Source organism: Anopheles coluzzii, chromosome 3 (assembly GCF_943734685.1).
Source record: "Anopheles coluzzii chromosome 3, AcolN3, whole genome shotgun sequence".
Lineage (NCBI taxonomy): Eukaryota > Metazoa > Arthropoda > Insecta > Diptera > Culicidae > Anopheles > Anopheles coluzzii.
This window is the reverse complement of record NC_064671.1, coordinates 87,859,045-87,874,521: the sequence shown is the minus strand read 5'-3', so window position 1 is coordinate 87,874,521 and position 15,477 is coordinate 87,859,045. Positions and strand designations below refer to the sequence as shown.

The 15,477-nt window shown below is 43.7% G+C and overlaps 1 protein-coding gene and 1 non-coding gene across 3 annotated transcripts in view; one reads left to right on the top strand and one right to left on the bottom strand.

The window, feature by feature from the left end:
• The window catches only part of LOC120958783 (matrix metalloproteinase-2), a 270,470-nt gene extending 257,471 nt beyond the window's left edge, over window positions 1-12,999 (bottom strand). Inside the window, exons 1-2 of one of the 2 annotated variants that reach the window (XM_040381789.2) lie at window positions 12,710-12,999; window positions 11,560-12,472 (exon numbers count right to left, since the gene is read on the bottom strand). In XM_040381789.2, the coding sequence (XP_040237723.2) occupies window positions 11,560-11,781 (222 nt within the window). In that variant the 5' untranslated portion in view covers window positions 11,782-12,472; window positions 12,710-12,999. Of the gene's footprint in view, window positions 1-11,559 lie in introns of both variants that reach the window. The other variant, XM_040381788.2, reaches the window with a different exon arrangement.
• Window positions 690-762, top strand: Trnar-acg (transfer RNA arginine (anticodon ACG)). The gene has a single exon. It is a non-coding gene; the product is annotated as a tRNA-Arg (tRNA).
• Window positions 13,000-15,477: the final 2,478 nt, after the last annotated feature.

The following is a 15,477-nucleotide window of genomic DNA, read 5'->3' as shown; positions in this document are numbered from 1 at the left end:
TCAAAACACCGGCTGAAATGGAGTATAGATAGATAGCCAGAGAGTACATACACACACACTCGGCTGGGCCGATGGAAAAGATTTACGACGAGGTAAAGAAAACGATTCTGGAAAGTGGAGCATTTGATACATATATAAGTGAAAAATAAATTTCTCTCGCACGTGCGCCTATTTTGATTCCCCGGTACGGAAATTCACACGCGCAGTCACAGAGTACGCTCATCCACGCACAGTATGCATCGCCGTTTCCCCGTAAGCGAAATTTTAATCTTAGACAGGCCCCAAAAATAGAACCACTCCCTCCCCTTTTCGGCCGGGCCATTCCATTGACTATTGAACCGTGACCGCGTGAGGATTAATGCCGTCCCGCCAGCCACCGACCGTTTGCCAAATACAACCAAGTATCTTAACAGCAGAAAAAGGACGGAAAGGGAGTAACGAGAAAAATCGTGCAGTTTTCCGAATCAAAGCGATAAAACAACAACAAGCACACTGGCGCCAATTTTGCATCCGAAACCGATTTGGCGATTGGGCACACAGAAAACAAAGAAGGAAATTAAAGCTTCGTAGTTTAACTTATTTCCCTCAAACAACGCTGTGGTGAAATGCAGGAAAGGGATCATACAGGCACGTTTCCATTAGCTGCGGTGTTAATTACACATCAACAGATGACGGCCTCAACATACACGGGTCCTGTGGCGCAATGGATAACGCGTCTGACTACGGATCAGAAGATTCCAGGTTCGACTCCTGGCAGGATCGATCGTTATCTGTGGGGATAGCAACCCTCTTTTTTTAAGGAGAGGATTTTCATTGCAGGACACACACAGGCAGATTGAAATTAATTACAGCCCTAAAGATGATAACATAGCCAAACAAAAGGCAAAATTAATACAGTACATAGCGCGGGATATAAGGTAAAGTAGTGAGACGTAATAACCGCAAAAGAATTTGGTTGGTCGAGATATACAATAACAAATCAAACACTACGAATGTGTTTATATGTACTCTTAGCGCCCTTTTCATACACATCATATTCTACCATAGGGAGAGTTATTAATTAATTGAACCGGACACGTGTGCGTGAGCGATCTATCCATAACTGACCTAGGCATATCCCTTCAATGAAGAAACGAGGGGCTTGACTGACATCTGCAAAAGTATAGCGGAGATAATATACGCGCGTCCGAAGGGGAATAATCGTGTGACGGGTGACGATCGTATCGCAGAGTGAATGATCGTGCCGCGGGAAATCGATTAGCTTAATGGAACGTACCAAGTTCCGGCAGGAGTGAGACTTTTCCAACAAGAAGCCATGCGGGATGCAGAGACCACATGTAACATTGAACGAGCAGGGAGTTTCGTTTTAAAAATGATAAATTATTTACCAGGCCGGTTAAGCCCAGGGACCGATAAACACTGCAGTGACAAGGAGGACTCAGCCATATCGACACCGTCACACCCCCAATATGATGGATGACTTGCCGGTTTGCTTGTCGTTTAAGTCGCAACGCATCACTTTGTAGGATGTGACGATGAGAACACGATAGAAATTGGTATATAAGTAAAAGAAAGACTGACAAAAAATACTTGCTTCACGAGAAACATCCAAACTGGCTCATAAAATTCATGGTTACGTATTAAATTAAACACATCATTTAATTAAAACATCCAGACGAATCAATAAAGCTCTTGAATAAACATAACAGCAATTACCAAGATTTTTATCCCGAGCGCATGAGAGAACAAGGGGGGAAAATTAGTCTCATTTAGTAACCTCCCCCGCCAAAAGACACCAACATTGAGACAACTTTATCCTCCGACGGTTGTCACGTTCCAACTATCCCTGCATGGACTTTTTGGCTTCCTTACCAAGATTTGGTCAACGCAAACAATGATAATAATAAAAACCTCGCACTGCTGGGCGCCTTCCGAATATTACGCTCAAGGCGCTCAAGCCACACCGACCCGGGTTGACTGCTTAAATTAATAAAAATCAACTGATAAGCAAACACACGACCAAGTGACTAGTAGTGCGCGCGCCCTTCATCTCCCCCTGGTTGGTGTAATAACAATTAACAGCAGCGGGGGGATCCCGAGGCTACTTCGTCCGGCAGGGAGGTACACCTCCGATTCGCCGCCGTCAAAGTTCACGTTCCGCATGCAGAGTGTAGTGTAGAACACACTCAATATTGCTCCATTAGCTGCTTGGAATGACTTTACAACCAAGCTAAAACTGCAACCCCCGAGGACCAGTGTTGCTTATGCAGCTCGGACTTTACTTCATTATGGAATTGGAGCGGCTTGGAGCTGGTGCTGGATTTACATATCTCGCTGGCTGTTCACACGTCTCCAGGACGGCTTCTCCCTTTGCAACACATTCGACTGAAACGGTCTCTCCTTGGACGAAACTGGAAAAAAACACTGCTGCATGCCCCGTCCTTTCGGAAAGGAAGATCTGGCAAACAATTTAACCAAAGCGCGTCCCAGCACCTCCCCCAAAGCGTCTAGAGCTCCCGGACTCCCAAGTTAGGAACGCCACGGCATATCGTTGGTCAGTGACTTCGAACCATTTTTACCCACCGTCGTTCAGTCCGGCGGTACCTCTTGCCAGTGTTCAAAACCCACACACACACACCTCGATCTGCAGGGCAGCATGCAAAATGAGGAGCCCCCTGGTCCGTTGGGAAGGGACTGGGAAATTAATTAAACTACACACTAGAATAATTAAAAGTCAGTGAAACGTGGCTCCAGCGCCGGGGCACTTGGGTGGAATTACCGAACGAAGCTCCAGCAGGAGGAATGGGACTTGCCGAGGCGGGATAAAGAATCATTTGCTATATTCGCACGGGGTGCGAGACACGATTCGACGAAAGAAGAAGAAATCCCACCCTGGGACCACTGAGGGGGGAAAATAAAACGTCCGAACGAAACATTGCCCCTTCTCGAGGACATTCGCTACGACGGACGGGCACGATGATCGGGCAAAGGATTCTCAAAGGTCCCGCGAGGAACGAAATTCGTGTCGTGCACATTTATCGCTTCCCTTCCCATCACACCCCTTCGCAACAATTAAATATGCAACAATGCAATGGTGTGCACTTGTGCCACCCAGCAACTCGACAAACGCCGAGTTCCTCGCCATTGGGGGGAGGCATTCTGGAAAAGGAAGAAGTATCCTCGCGACCGTCGCGCGGCGACTCCCCGCCCAAGATTATGGACGTGGAATCATAATAATTTAAATAAATATGCACAAGTGATCGTCCCCGAGTGCCCCCTACCACCCTACCATCTGAAACATTGGCCCATCGCCGCGGTACCGGCGGCCAAACCATTTAACAGCAGGAAAACGCCGGCGCCATCCTGCCCTTTTGCCGTTTCTTTTCAGTGGAATCGACAGCATTCCTTCTCGAAATGGTCACTTGCTGGTAGACCGATGGATAGGACGGGAATAGGGGAGAGCGTGAACTATGGGCGTGCATTTCGGAAACGATGCATCGATGCAAATAGCATCGGCATTTACCACACCACTTCGCGCATTTTTGTACGCCTTCCAGCCCGAAACAGTGGCAGTAGGGAGGGGAGGAAGACAGACCGTCGGACAGGTATTTGCATCTGATGTACATGCAATTGAGGAGGATCGGGATTGCCGCCCTGCTGTTTGTGAACTACGCGCGATGCGCGCTGCAATTTGAAATAGGCTACACCACTCCAACCGGTTTGATCCACTTCCGCTCGTTAAAAAAGGGCGCTGGCGACGTACCTGCCGGATGAGGCGGAGGTTAATTTTTTGGCAAGTTTTATGTACCTGTAGTGATAGAAGAGTGGCAGGGATGATTCCTCATTGCCCGGAAGGTTCATCCAGTGGATAATAAGCTTCGGATGGAGCGAATTTATGCACTACCTTCGAAATGGAAACTCGAAACTTTGCCGAAAAGTTGAAGTTCCTGGGAATGTGTCATTTGTTACTCAACTCCAAGAAATGGACCATGATTTATGCAGGGTTTATCCACTGTTTCATTCAATAGTTTACGGGATGCAACTGATTGGTGATTCATAGTTTGGGAAAGTACCATGGCATCCTTCAAGATCTGGTTGGTTTGAAATAAATCCCCCACCTGTGATACAAATCCGTGGACATTGTATGATTAGTCTCCCAGGTACTCCTGGGTGCATTAATGAATCATTTCAAATACACAAAAGAAGAGTAAAGGTAAATAATTAAAGAAAGAGAAAAACTTTCCGACGTTCAATAATTACTGGTACACGACTGCTTCACTGTCTAATGAGATAATAAGCAGCTCTTGAATTGTTGCCAAAGAACTTCACAAGTTACAATCCCATCTATCCCATGAGTAATTCTAATGGAATAGATGATTCATTCAGATACACGCTTCCAAGGCACTCATCAAGTGTCATGTCGCAAATAGCCGTTGTTCGATTGATTGCCTCCCATAACAATCAAAGTCAGATCCCGAAAGCAGAATGAAATCGAACGTCTCGTTATCCGGCTACAAACATTCAGTTTCCTTTCGGCGGCCCTAAAACCCCTTAAAGCCACACTAAACCACCATGCCAACGGTCCAATACCAAAGCCCCGTTCAATACCGTCAATATTGACCTTTATTTTCAAGCCCTTGACAGGCGAGACAGGGTTCCCCGGTCCCTATTACCAGTGGCGTTTCACCCTTGCCACTGGCAGTGCCAGCGAGATTGAACTTCATAAATCAATATTGGTAGCGCGCGAGAGCCAACGACAGCGACGGCTGCCTCAATTCGCGTAATAGACGCGTCGCCTATGGCAACGCATACAGCAAGCGCAGACAACGTAAACACAAACATACAGACACACACACCCTGCGCCTAACACAGAGACTAGCAAGTGGTGTACTGTTCCTGATTTATGAGACCATTGACTCCTGTGTGTGCTCTTTACCCAGCACGATGTGCGGCTCTAAGCCAGCGGACAACGGATCACCAGGGAATCCCTTTTGCTGTCGCCCGGTGACAGAAGAAGAAGCTCCAGCGATTAGCTGATTGGATAGAGCGCGCGCTCGCACAACACATGCAGCCGTTTGGAGTAGTAACTTGACTGACTCAGAGTCTTCACGCGATTGGGCAAATAAGTCGCCCAGTACCGAGAGGGAGGACAAAAGAGGGGACGGTGTGTGGCGTTAACTGGAAAAGAAATCTAACAGAGAAATTAATTAAAACCCATCGCACGCACATAATTCAAATGTGTCACCCCGTGCCCTACGCAGGAGCAACCCTACAACGTGCTTATTCAATGAGTTGCTTCGTAAAGACAAAATTGGTCGTTCAGGTGTAAACGTTGCATGTGATGTCATTTGCAATCAATGTTCGAAGAAAGGAAATCCAAACTAACCGGGGACACGTACAGACAGTTCGAAACGGAACAATGTCAACTGAAGGGGTATGGTGAGGATTTAAGTTGCTAAGGCTGGCAGCATAAAAAGAAGGTAGAAGTGCCAGTAAGCTATAGCGGCCTATCGTTCGTGAACGATCGTTACTACCCGCGGGTGATCATGGCTCTTTACCTCCGGTCGAGGAAGCCGGACGGAAATCGCAATGCAATCGATAGGCTTTATGTTACCTTAATGTCTTTGTGTGCATAACAACATGAAAACAAAAGCGACCAACGCGTAGCGAAGCCTTCTGGTCTGGGTACTCCTGCTTTGGACCTTGCGAGATCTCAACCCTCTGCCTTGTTGGACGGAATGGCCGGATATGGTGACTGGAATACTGAAATTAACCAGCTGTAACAGTGCCGGCGCATGCCGCAAAGCATATAATGAAAAATATCGTTGGGAGTTCGAAAAAATAAAGAACGATTCGGTGCGTTCTGTGTGATTCATGCTTAGGATCGTGCGTCTAAACTCTTGGGTGCCAATTCTTGAGTGCCAGGTTAGCTTAAGCTGTAAGTTTATATGTTTTCAATGTGATTTAAAATTATTTAAATAGTGTGTACCAATTTTTACATGGTGTTTGATGTCTCTTTGTTCTAGAGTTCTAGGTATTTTCAAAAAGTGACAAGATGACCCAAAAAAATTTAAAATACAAAACTTAGAGCACAGTCCCCATGGCTCTCATAAGACAAATAGGCCTCAAGACAATTCAATCGAATTGTTCATTTTGTTCATTTTGCTATCATTTGACAAGTTGATTCCGGTCGGCAGATTCATGTCGATGAAGCTTAAATTGACATCATATATCTCGATCAAGTACGGCCAGGCCGTCCCAATTGAACAATAAATAAATCTCGATCGAGTAAGCAGATTTCAGTGATTTTCTGCCAACAGCTCAAGTTTTCGGAAACACGTAAATACAAGGAAAGATATAGGAAGGATATGATAGGAAGGAAGAAGAGGATCACTGCACTAAAATTATTATTCTAGATTAAATGGAATTTTTATCTCCATTTTTTATTGAAAATTTTATCCATTTCCAAACCGTCATCAAAATGCCACAAAGAGTGTCAACAAAGAAACATTCCCGTACGTTCTGGTGCTGCTGAAATGTGAAGTTTTCATGCTCCACAGACCAGCATGAAAAACGCACCGAACCGGCACTCCGCTGTGTCTCGTTGTCGTTGAGGTAGAACGCAGTGTTCATTCCAGCCTGCGCACATGCACAGAAGTGAAAAATGTAACGATTTCGATTTTCACTGCACGTCTACTGTTTACCTCACAGCCACATACAAAGACAGACATAAAAAGTATAAAACAAAAATAAAAAATATGCCTTCCGACTAGACACGCGAAAGCATGCTCGGTCACGAAACGCGACCGACTAAAGGCAAAACAAACGACCCAACAACAACAAGCCACGCCCCACGCCAAGAGAACTTCACTCGAGTGGAAAAGTTATTAAATTACGCACGCAAAAATGTTCTTTTTCTTTCACTAACAGCCCCACCGCAAGTAAATCTAACCGGGCCAGCTGACTAACCCCGCGGCATGTGTCCATTCTGAATCCTCACTTCTCAAGTGGCTTCACGGTGGCAGCAAGGTGGCGACCGCGACCCCATGACGAGCAAGCGCGGGAAAAATAAAACACTCTCAACCTTCCTTAGGAGGTTTAGGGGTTTAAGGGCAACCTCCAACTAGATCCAATTGTGATTGACTTTGACAGGCCCCCGAACGTCCGTGTGCCAAAAATCACTTTCGATGATCGTATGGCGCTGAAAAGCGGCACCACTTCCGACTTTCGACGTGGTAGCACACAATCCATTAGGTCCGACGTCCACTTAGAGGGCCGAACGGTGAGCAAGCAATATCAAGAGAAGAAATGTTGTTTTTGCGGTAATTTGTCTTCTTCTTCTCGGGCTAATATTTGCTTTACATTTAAAGCGATGTGAAGCCAGTAAAGGTTCTTATTTACTTTCTCGATTGCCATAATTTACATGTCCACGGAAGGACTTTCGACGTCAAGTGACGCACCGGTGACTGGCTACTGCGTTCGAAAATAACATTATTCACACCCTGCCGGCTGCCAGCCTTGAACCGGAGTTTGTGGACAGAAAAATAAAACACGAGAAGTTAATTAGAAAATGGCGTGCTGAATCCAACCGGCGCTGACCTAATGAAACTGACCGCATGGGACTCGCAGCGAATACTCCAAACCAAGCGCAACTCGTCACCAAATAAATCAAGCGAATATTTGAAGACCATAGCAACTTAAAATTAGTAAAAATTAGTATATTTAACTAATTAACTGTTTTTCTCACACTCTCAGCAATAGCGCGATTGTTTCGATGCGTTCTGATGGGTCTCTGGCATGAGCTGGACAACACATCGCTTGCAACAGAGGTACAGTCTCTACGACACATAGGGCTTAACATTCAGCCCATGAGCTCACCCTGCGCGATCTCGTCAATCAACTCACATAACGATGACATTTGAATTCATTAAACGCTTTCGCTTCGTTACATTCAGCCGGCGTACCCAACCGTCTACGGACCATCGGGTGGTCAGCACTACCCTCTTGCCCTACTCTCTCCTCATCACATCCTCTTCCTCAGGGAAAAAATACCACTCCTTGTACCCGCGCAAGGGTTAACTCAACTCGAACATTCACATTTCCGTTCGACCCTATCAGAACCTACAGAAAGTTCTGTCAATCGATTTTCTATCACTCGTAACATTCGGCTACACAGTAAATCGCTTTCCGAGCGGAAGACGGCAACGGAAATGTTTTACGAAAACTGTTGAAAATTCATCGCTTCATTAGCTCACCGCTTCGAAGACGGGTTTTGCGGTTTGCTTTCCGTAGCTGAAGAAGTGCCCAACGCATGACAGGAGTGTTTTTTCCATATTTGAATGAACCATTCATTTCCATTTCCTGACCCTTCGATCAGACCTGGAAGCAACATCCAGCGCAGCGTCCATCCATCCATCCAGCTGAGCTAACAGCAGCAGCAGCAGCAGTACCATGCGGAACCACAAACTCCTACAAACTCCCGGCCTACTCCAATAACACAGCACGAGCAGGGAGAGCGTTCCTATCGCCTCCCGGCTTAAACATAAAGGGACGCGGTTCTCGATGCACGCTGTACCCCTTTTTTCCGTTCTATTCTTTGCTACTGCCCGCGTCTCAAGTTGCGTACAGGAAACCATGTGCCACCATATGCGCAGCATGATGATGTTTATGATGAGCATGATAATGTCGGGTACTGGGACGGGTACCGAGGGACAGGGGTCTGACAAATGCAGCCGGCACAGTATGGAAAAGCAGTACAGTGAACCAAAGAAGGAAGAGGAAGCGAGAACCGGCACCCAGAACACAGAGGCAGCATAGAATTATCTTGCAATGGTTTTGTTATCTTTCCAGCTATAGGCCAGTAAGCAGTGCACAAGTGAAAGAAAGCGCTGAAAGCGTACAACTGTTGATGCACAGATGGAAGCTATTTGAAGTACGAGACTGCGGTGTTGGGGCATGAGATTGTGAATGAAATTGTTGGTAAATAAGTTGTTGAAAATGGAAAGTATTTTCTTAAAATTAAATACCTTTCGTACAGAAAAAAAGCATACATTACAACATTAAATGGACATTGAAAAAACAAATTTCAATGGCATACAAAATTTCCAGTGAGAAACTCTGAACTCGACCAAAAGTAAAGAACATAACCATAGCAAGTTTGCATTAATCCGTAAAGGAAGAACGGAGAGAAAATGAGTAAAAGAGAGAAAGTGAGAGCAACAAACTGCTGTTTTAAATTGGCTTATGTTGCCCCGGCAACGCTTGATGAAGACGAATTGTGTGAGCAACATTGAGATGCAGAGCATTAGAACTTCAGAGTTCAGAGACGTGGCCAAGTGTTTGTGTTGCATTGGTACTATTCTTCCCAACATCTGTTTGGAGTGTAGACAAACACATGCATATATGCGTGTCGTGCATGTCATGGCTCTTCGTTGCTGATAAGTCCACACAAGAGTTTCCTGTTGCATGCTGCTCTACAAGCCAGCGCAGTAATCAACGCCGGGCCTCTGGCATGATGGTTTAATTTAATTAAAAAGCCGAGCGAGCCAGTTGTGCTTCGTTTTTGCACTCAATTGAGACGAATTAACTTTCGGGGAGGTCGACATGATTTAAATGGTAGCAAACAGTGGAGGACCTATTATTTTGCATATTTTACTACAACGGATATGACAAATTTACGCACGACTTGGCTGTTGCAGTTCCGGCCGAAGTGCAAGACTCCAACCATTCCATTCATACATTCCATTCGCTGGTACGTGATGCAGTTGCCCATGAGGGATATTGAGCGAGCGAGTCAGTACATCATAACGGCAAAGGGAGGTAATTAGCGACCATCGATTATCGGTGGGACGTGATCCGCACGGGTGAGAATGGCTTTTGGCATTACGCTTGGAATCAACGGCGTACAGTTGCAGCTTTGCTTCATTCCATTCTACATATGTAAAAGGCGACCTCTTTGAATAGATTGTTCATTATCCACCAAAGAAAAAAAAACTGCTAATTTATGACCCATATAATGATTGTAGCTCTTCCACTGTTCAAACCGTTTCTCACGCTGGACACTTTACACGAGAATTGCACGTCACATCGCCAAAGCCATGATGGATTAGATTTAATGGGCGAAAATAGCAGCACCCATCCGACACCCAACACCTTATGATTACTGTTTTCACAGCCCTGGCACCATCATTCTTTGCGGGGTTTGCAAGGGTAGAGCTTAGTTTTCCTACACACATCTCTCTACAATGTCCCAGAGGGTTGGCACGTTACCATGCGTGATTAACAACAAGCGTGTCGGTCGTGCTCTATGACTTCGTAGATGAAACTTTAAACATTGCAGATGGTTTGAGAGATTTGCCGATAGCCGGTTCAGTGGTGGAAGTAATTGAACACTGCGAAACCTATATTTCATCCGACAAATTTTAAAACGGATTACACGTGCGTTGTTATTTACGATTACAATGGTGTTTAAACATCATTACTGTATTTTGTTGTTCTATTTTTTTTATAAAAACAACAAATCACAGAGTATTTTAGCCATATCGTCATTACAAAATCATGTAGAGTATGACATAGAAGATAACCACTTCAAAAATAACAGCCTTTCAATAGCGTTGTGCCTACCAGTTGAGTGCAGTGCACCACCGGTATTGAGTTCAATCCTAGTAGAAGTCACCAAAAATTATTAGGCGCTATATCTTACCGCGCGGCTACACGAGGTAAAATATGCGATTTTGTTTATACACGTTATTTATGTACTGCACGCACATCAGCGTTGCGGTGATGTGTGTTATTTGACAGATATATAACCTGTCAAATAGTTCATTTCGCTGAATAATATCACCTCATGTAGCCGCGCGGTTAGATTTTCATATTTTCAGGCTCATTCGTAGACAGGATTGAATCGACGCGACGGGATAGTTTAGATCCAAAGTAGGCCTAATTTCCTTTATCAAATAACTCAAACGTCGCTGAACCGTCGCTGATGGCTCCGACCCGGTAGGTTCGGGTCGACCCGCCCATCACTAGATTGAGAACCCGTCCGGTCTTGTGTGAGTTAGCACATGTGTCCATTCGACCACCGGGCCACCTAGGCCATAACGAAGTTGTTTGCCTATCATATATAATTATTTTCACACATTCATTTATTGATATTGATTGTTCTTCGCTACACAACTTAACATTCTGCTGTTTTAAACGATTTTTAAAGCACAAAAAGCGTGTAAAATCATCCTAAAAGACTCTTTAAATGCTCTCTAAAGCATCGTCTGAAAACCATTTAAATCTCTGCCGATTGGCTCACACAACTCCTCAGCCAGTCTAGTAATCACTCCCAACTCGTACTCCTTATCAAATGACGCCAATCGGAATAACATCGTCTCATTCTAACGCATGAAACGCGTATAAATAAGTCAAAATACCAGAATCAAGAATAGATTCTACCACATCTTCCAGCGGTTAAAACACGTTTCAAGTCGGAATCAGGAAGAAGACCCATATCAACAGGTCGAAGGTTGTTCGATGTTACGGGCCGTATAGACCGTACAAACAGATGCTTACCACGCTATCGTCGTAATCCCAGAATTTGGCTTCGGACCGTCGCTCCCGTTCAATTGGCTTGGCCACGATTGCTATGGCTATGAGCATGAGCATTAGAAATGGGACCGTTAAGCTGAACCCCGCTATCCGAAATACCCTCGGCCAGCTATTGCTTCCAGGACTGTGCAGCCACATTATCCTTTCCATTGGGAATGAGGCAAACGGCACAGCAGAGGCTTTCATATGATACACTTATTGCACGTTTACTGGCAGTAATAGTAAGCAGTAGCTCACGTTCACTGTTGATTAAATGCACAATCCGGGCTCCACTAATTTAAACTATTTTGCAAAAAGAACACACTCGTGCAAAAGATGGCCGTATTTTTATTTTTATTTTTTTGCTTGGTAATTTTAAAACATTATACACACTACGCTTTATTACTATTGCACGCACTAACACGGGGGAACACTTTGGCAGACACTTGCCGTACACCACTACCAATTGACGTATCAGCTGATTGGCGCCAGAGCGGCGTTTCGTTTGTGTGAGTATCGTCTCACGTCACTTCCTCGCCGCTAACTGGAATCACTCATACAGATACACATACACCATTCGGTCGCGTTATACACATGAAAGGATATCCTTTCCGTTTTGGCGGAAGCGATGACTCACGCACTCGGGGGATTTCCTTGCTGGCAACTCGCTTCCCTTTCCTTTCTCACTTCTGACACACTTTCACACGCCGAAGCTTACTACACGATGCGAGGAAAACTTTCAAAAACACTTTGACAAACACACAAATACGAAGCCTTTTGAACCACTTTACTCGTATAAATGCACTTTATGAGGAATTATTTTTTCCATGATTCACTCAAACTGCAAGATTCGGAACGCCACTGGACACCGTAAACGCATCGATGTATCAAAACAATACTGCCAACAACGAGCATAACAACGAACAAAACAGAATGGAAGACCGGTTAAAGGCGTCAGACTGACCGTACAGAGGGAAGCGTGTTGATTCTGGCGCTTGCGTACTATGTGTCCTTTCGTGTATAAATGTTAGTGCGTATTCGTTTGGCTTCTTGATGATTTTTTTTTTGTTTTTGTTTTATTTTGGTTTGCCCACTTATTACGCTGGCTCTTGTTCCTGTTACAGGTGATTTTTACCTTTCTCCTTTATCGATACAAGGTAACGCGTTAATGCTTGCTGACACGAGGAAGGAGCGGCAACAGGCGGGCTTCAAACAGAGGGACAAATGCGATACCGTCCACGGTCAAGTCGGCATGCAATCGATTGGATGAGAAGCCTAGAACTTAACACCATTATTTAATCGTTAATGCCGATGTAATATTTCGCTATACGGTTGTTGTTTGGTTACAGCCCGCCAGATTGCCGCTTTCTGACGCTGCGCAACCGGTCTGTATTGCTGCGCGTTCAGATCTTAACTAGCTCTTGCCAGGATTTCAAAAGTACGATCAAAGAAGCGTTACGATCTACAGGGAACAAAATACAGAGAGCGAACATGCCACGCGCGTGTAGGACTTGCGTACGCTCACTGTGCTGCGTTACAAGAGAGAGCGCTGAGAGAATATCGAAGACAACAAAACAGAGGGTGAAATATGCTTGGCTGGAATATACCGGATATTGAAGTATATTGGAATATACCGGTAGTTTGGGGGAATCCCTGTTGGTGTGTGAATAATTTTTAACTATCTGAAAAAAACCCCGCTATATCTTGGATTTTTATAATATTTTCTTAAAATTAAGCTACCTCACTGTGACGAATCCAGTTTGTGATAGCCAGTCACGCAAAAAGTGTGGAAATGATTATCCGGCTGGTATTGAACCTCTTCAAGAAGCAGGTGACCTGCGAAATGCGATTGTATTTGGGACCGAAAACAGGTCCTGAATCCTGAAAGTGTAAATCGAAAAAGTCGTAAGTCGAATATCTGTCAATACATACAAGTATGCTACCCATACTCCTTTGGGCCTTTGGGAATGATCATAAAAGTGAATGTAACGGCTGCCAGAGAAAAATTAAAAAAATATATCTTTCAACAAATCTTTGTTGATGACTCAACTTTTAAATGTCTTTGTCATAGGATAGACAATCGAAAGTAAAAGATACCACAATGATAGATGTTAAACAAGCACGTAATGAAAGGGTGCACCAATAATCGTGAGCAATAGAACAAATCAGTGTCTCAATCAGATACTTGTCATAAGGCCCGATAGATCCTACTTGGAGCCCACAAATTCTGGAGTGTTCGCAAAATCAAAGTTGTTCTTCAGAATTTGCTTCTAATGTGTTGTGATGTGTCCTTAATTTTAGCAGAGTTCCTCCAAACTAAAACGATCAGTAGAATGGTGAAAGAATCAGTTGTCCACTCTTGCTAGATTCATAGGCACACTTTTCTGCTCACTTAGGCATACTAAAGTGGGTACACAGTGCCATTGTGTTTCATTCTGCAGTCATTCTGCATTGATTTCTTGTTTATTGTTGTTGATTTGAAACTGCTGTTCGGTTAGCTAAAACTTGCTTCTTTAAATTTTCATAAAAATATCCTTAATAGTCAATAGCTTGTGGTTTGCAATGGGTTTGTGAATGTAAAAAAGTAAGTAACCATCACTCCATCGCCAGATAGGGGCGCAATGGTGCTCGGAGCAATTGCTCTCGCAGGAACGCACGTTCCTAAGAGAGCTCTGCTCTCACCATTCTCTCTAGCAGAACGTTTACTCTCTCGCGATTGTTGCGATCTTCGATTTTATACAGTGACGGCAACCTAAAGTCGTACACGTCATATTTATCATATTTATTATATTACATATTACATATTACATATTACATGTTACATATTACATATTACATATTAGGCCAAAAACACATGACCCGAGTTTTCCTTGGTACCGCGATCAAACTCGTATAACTTGGTTGCCAATTCCTCATCATTTAAAAAACGACATATTCGGGAAATATTAAGGACCTTAAAACTTATAAACTATCTTTTCAAGAAAATGAATCAATAATAACGATACAGAAACAGTGAACTACAAATCTAAACCTTCAAAATGATTGGCATATAATGAAATTTTGTTATTTTTCAGATGTGTAGGTTTAAACGCACATTTTAATAGCACACCTTCGATCCTGGGACCAATTATTTTACTTTTCATACAAATGGAAAAAAGCCTTCCGCAATAACGAGTTTTACGTATTACGAGTGAGTCACTGGAACGGGTTAAACTCGTCATGCGGTGTTCCGATGTATATCAAATACAACGATTACTTAATTTGGCACACTACACTAAAAATTCAAACAAATGAAAACGAAGAGTAAAAATTGCCACAAAAAAACTGTTTAAGTTTCGAAAGCCTGTACAGGTCTGTATGCCCTCGTAGAATATTACACCAAATGGAAGAAGAGGAGAGAGAAGAAGAAGTAACGCAAAAGTCTGAATTAAAAGGTCTAATAAGAACAATTTACGATGCAATTAGTTGAATACGAGTTATTCTTCGTTTATCACGACAGAGGAGACTATAGTACTGGTCTCGTTGGATGCCGTCAATCCCAATCGATGATCGATAATCCCCGGTTAAACGAAAATGCTCGATCGAAGTGAAGAATATATCAAAAACATCTTTGGCAACATTTTTTCAGCAAAAAACCAATTACAGGGTTTCTCAAGATTTTTTTGTTGTTATTTCCTGACCATGTTTGGTTGCTTCCCAATTTTGTTTGCTGTGTTTCCACGATTTGGATGATTCCGAACAAATCGTGCGAATGATCCAAAAATCTATGGGATATGATGAATAAAAACTCCTACAAATCAATCGTGGAAAACCCTGTAATGGAGTATGTATCAGTACTATGTTTATAGATAGTAACTAAGTAACTAAATGACCTTAATCATACTACATAAAATAAACATAAGT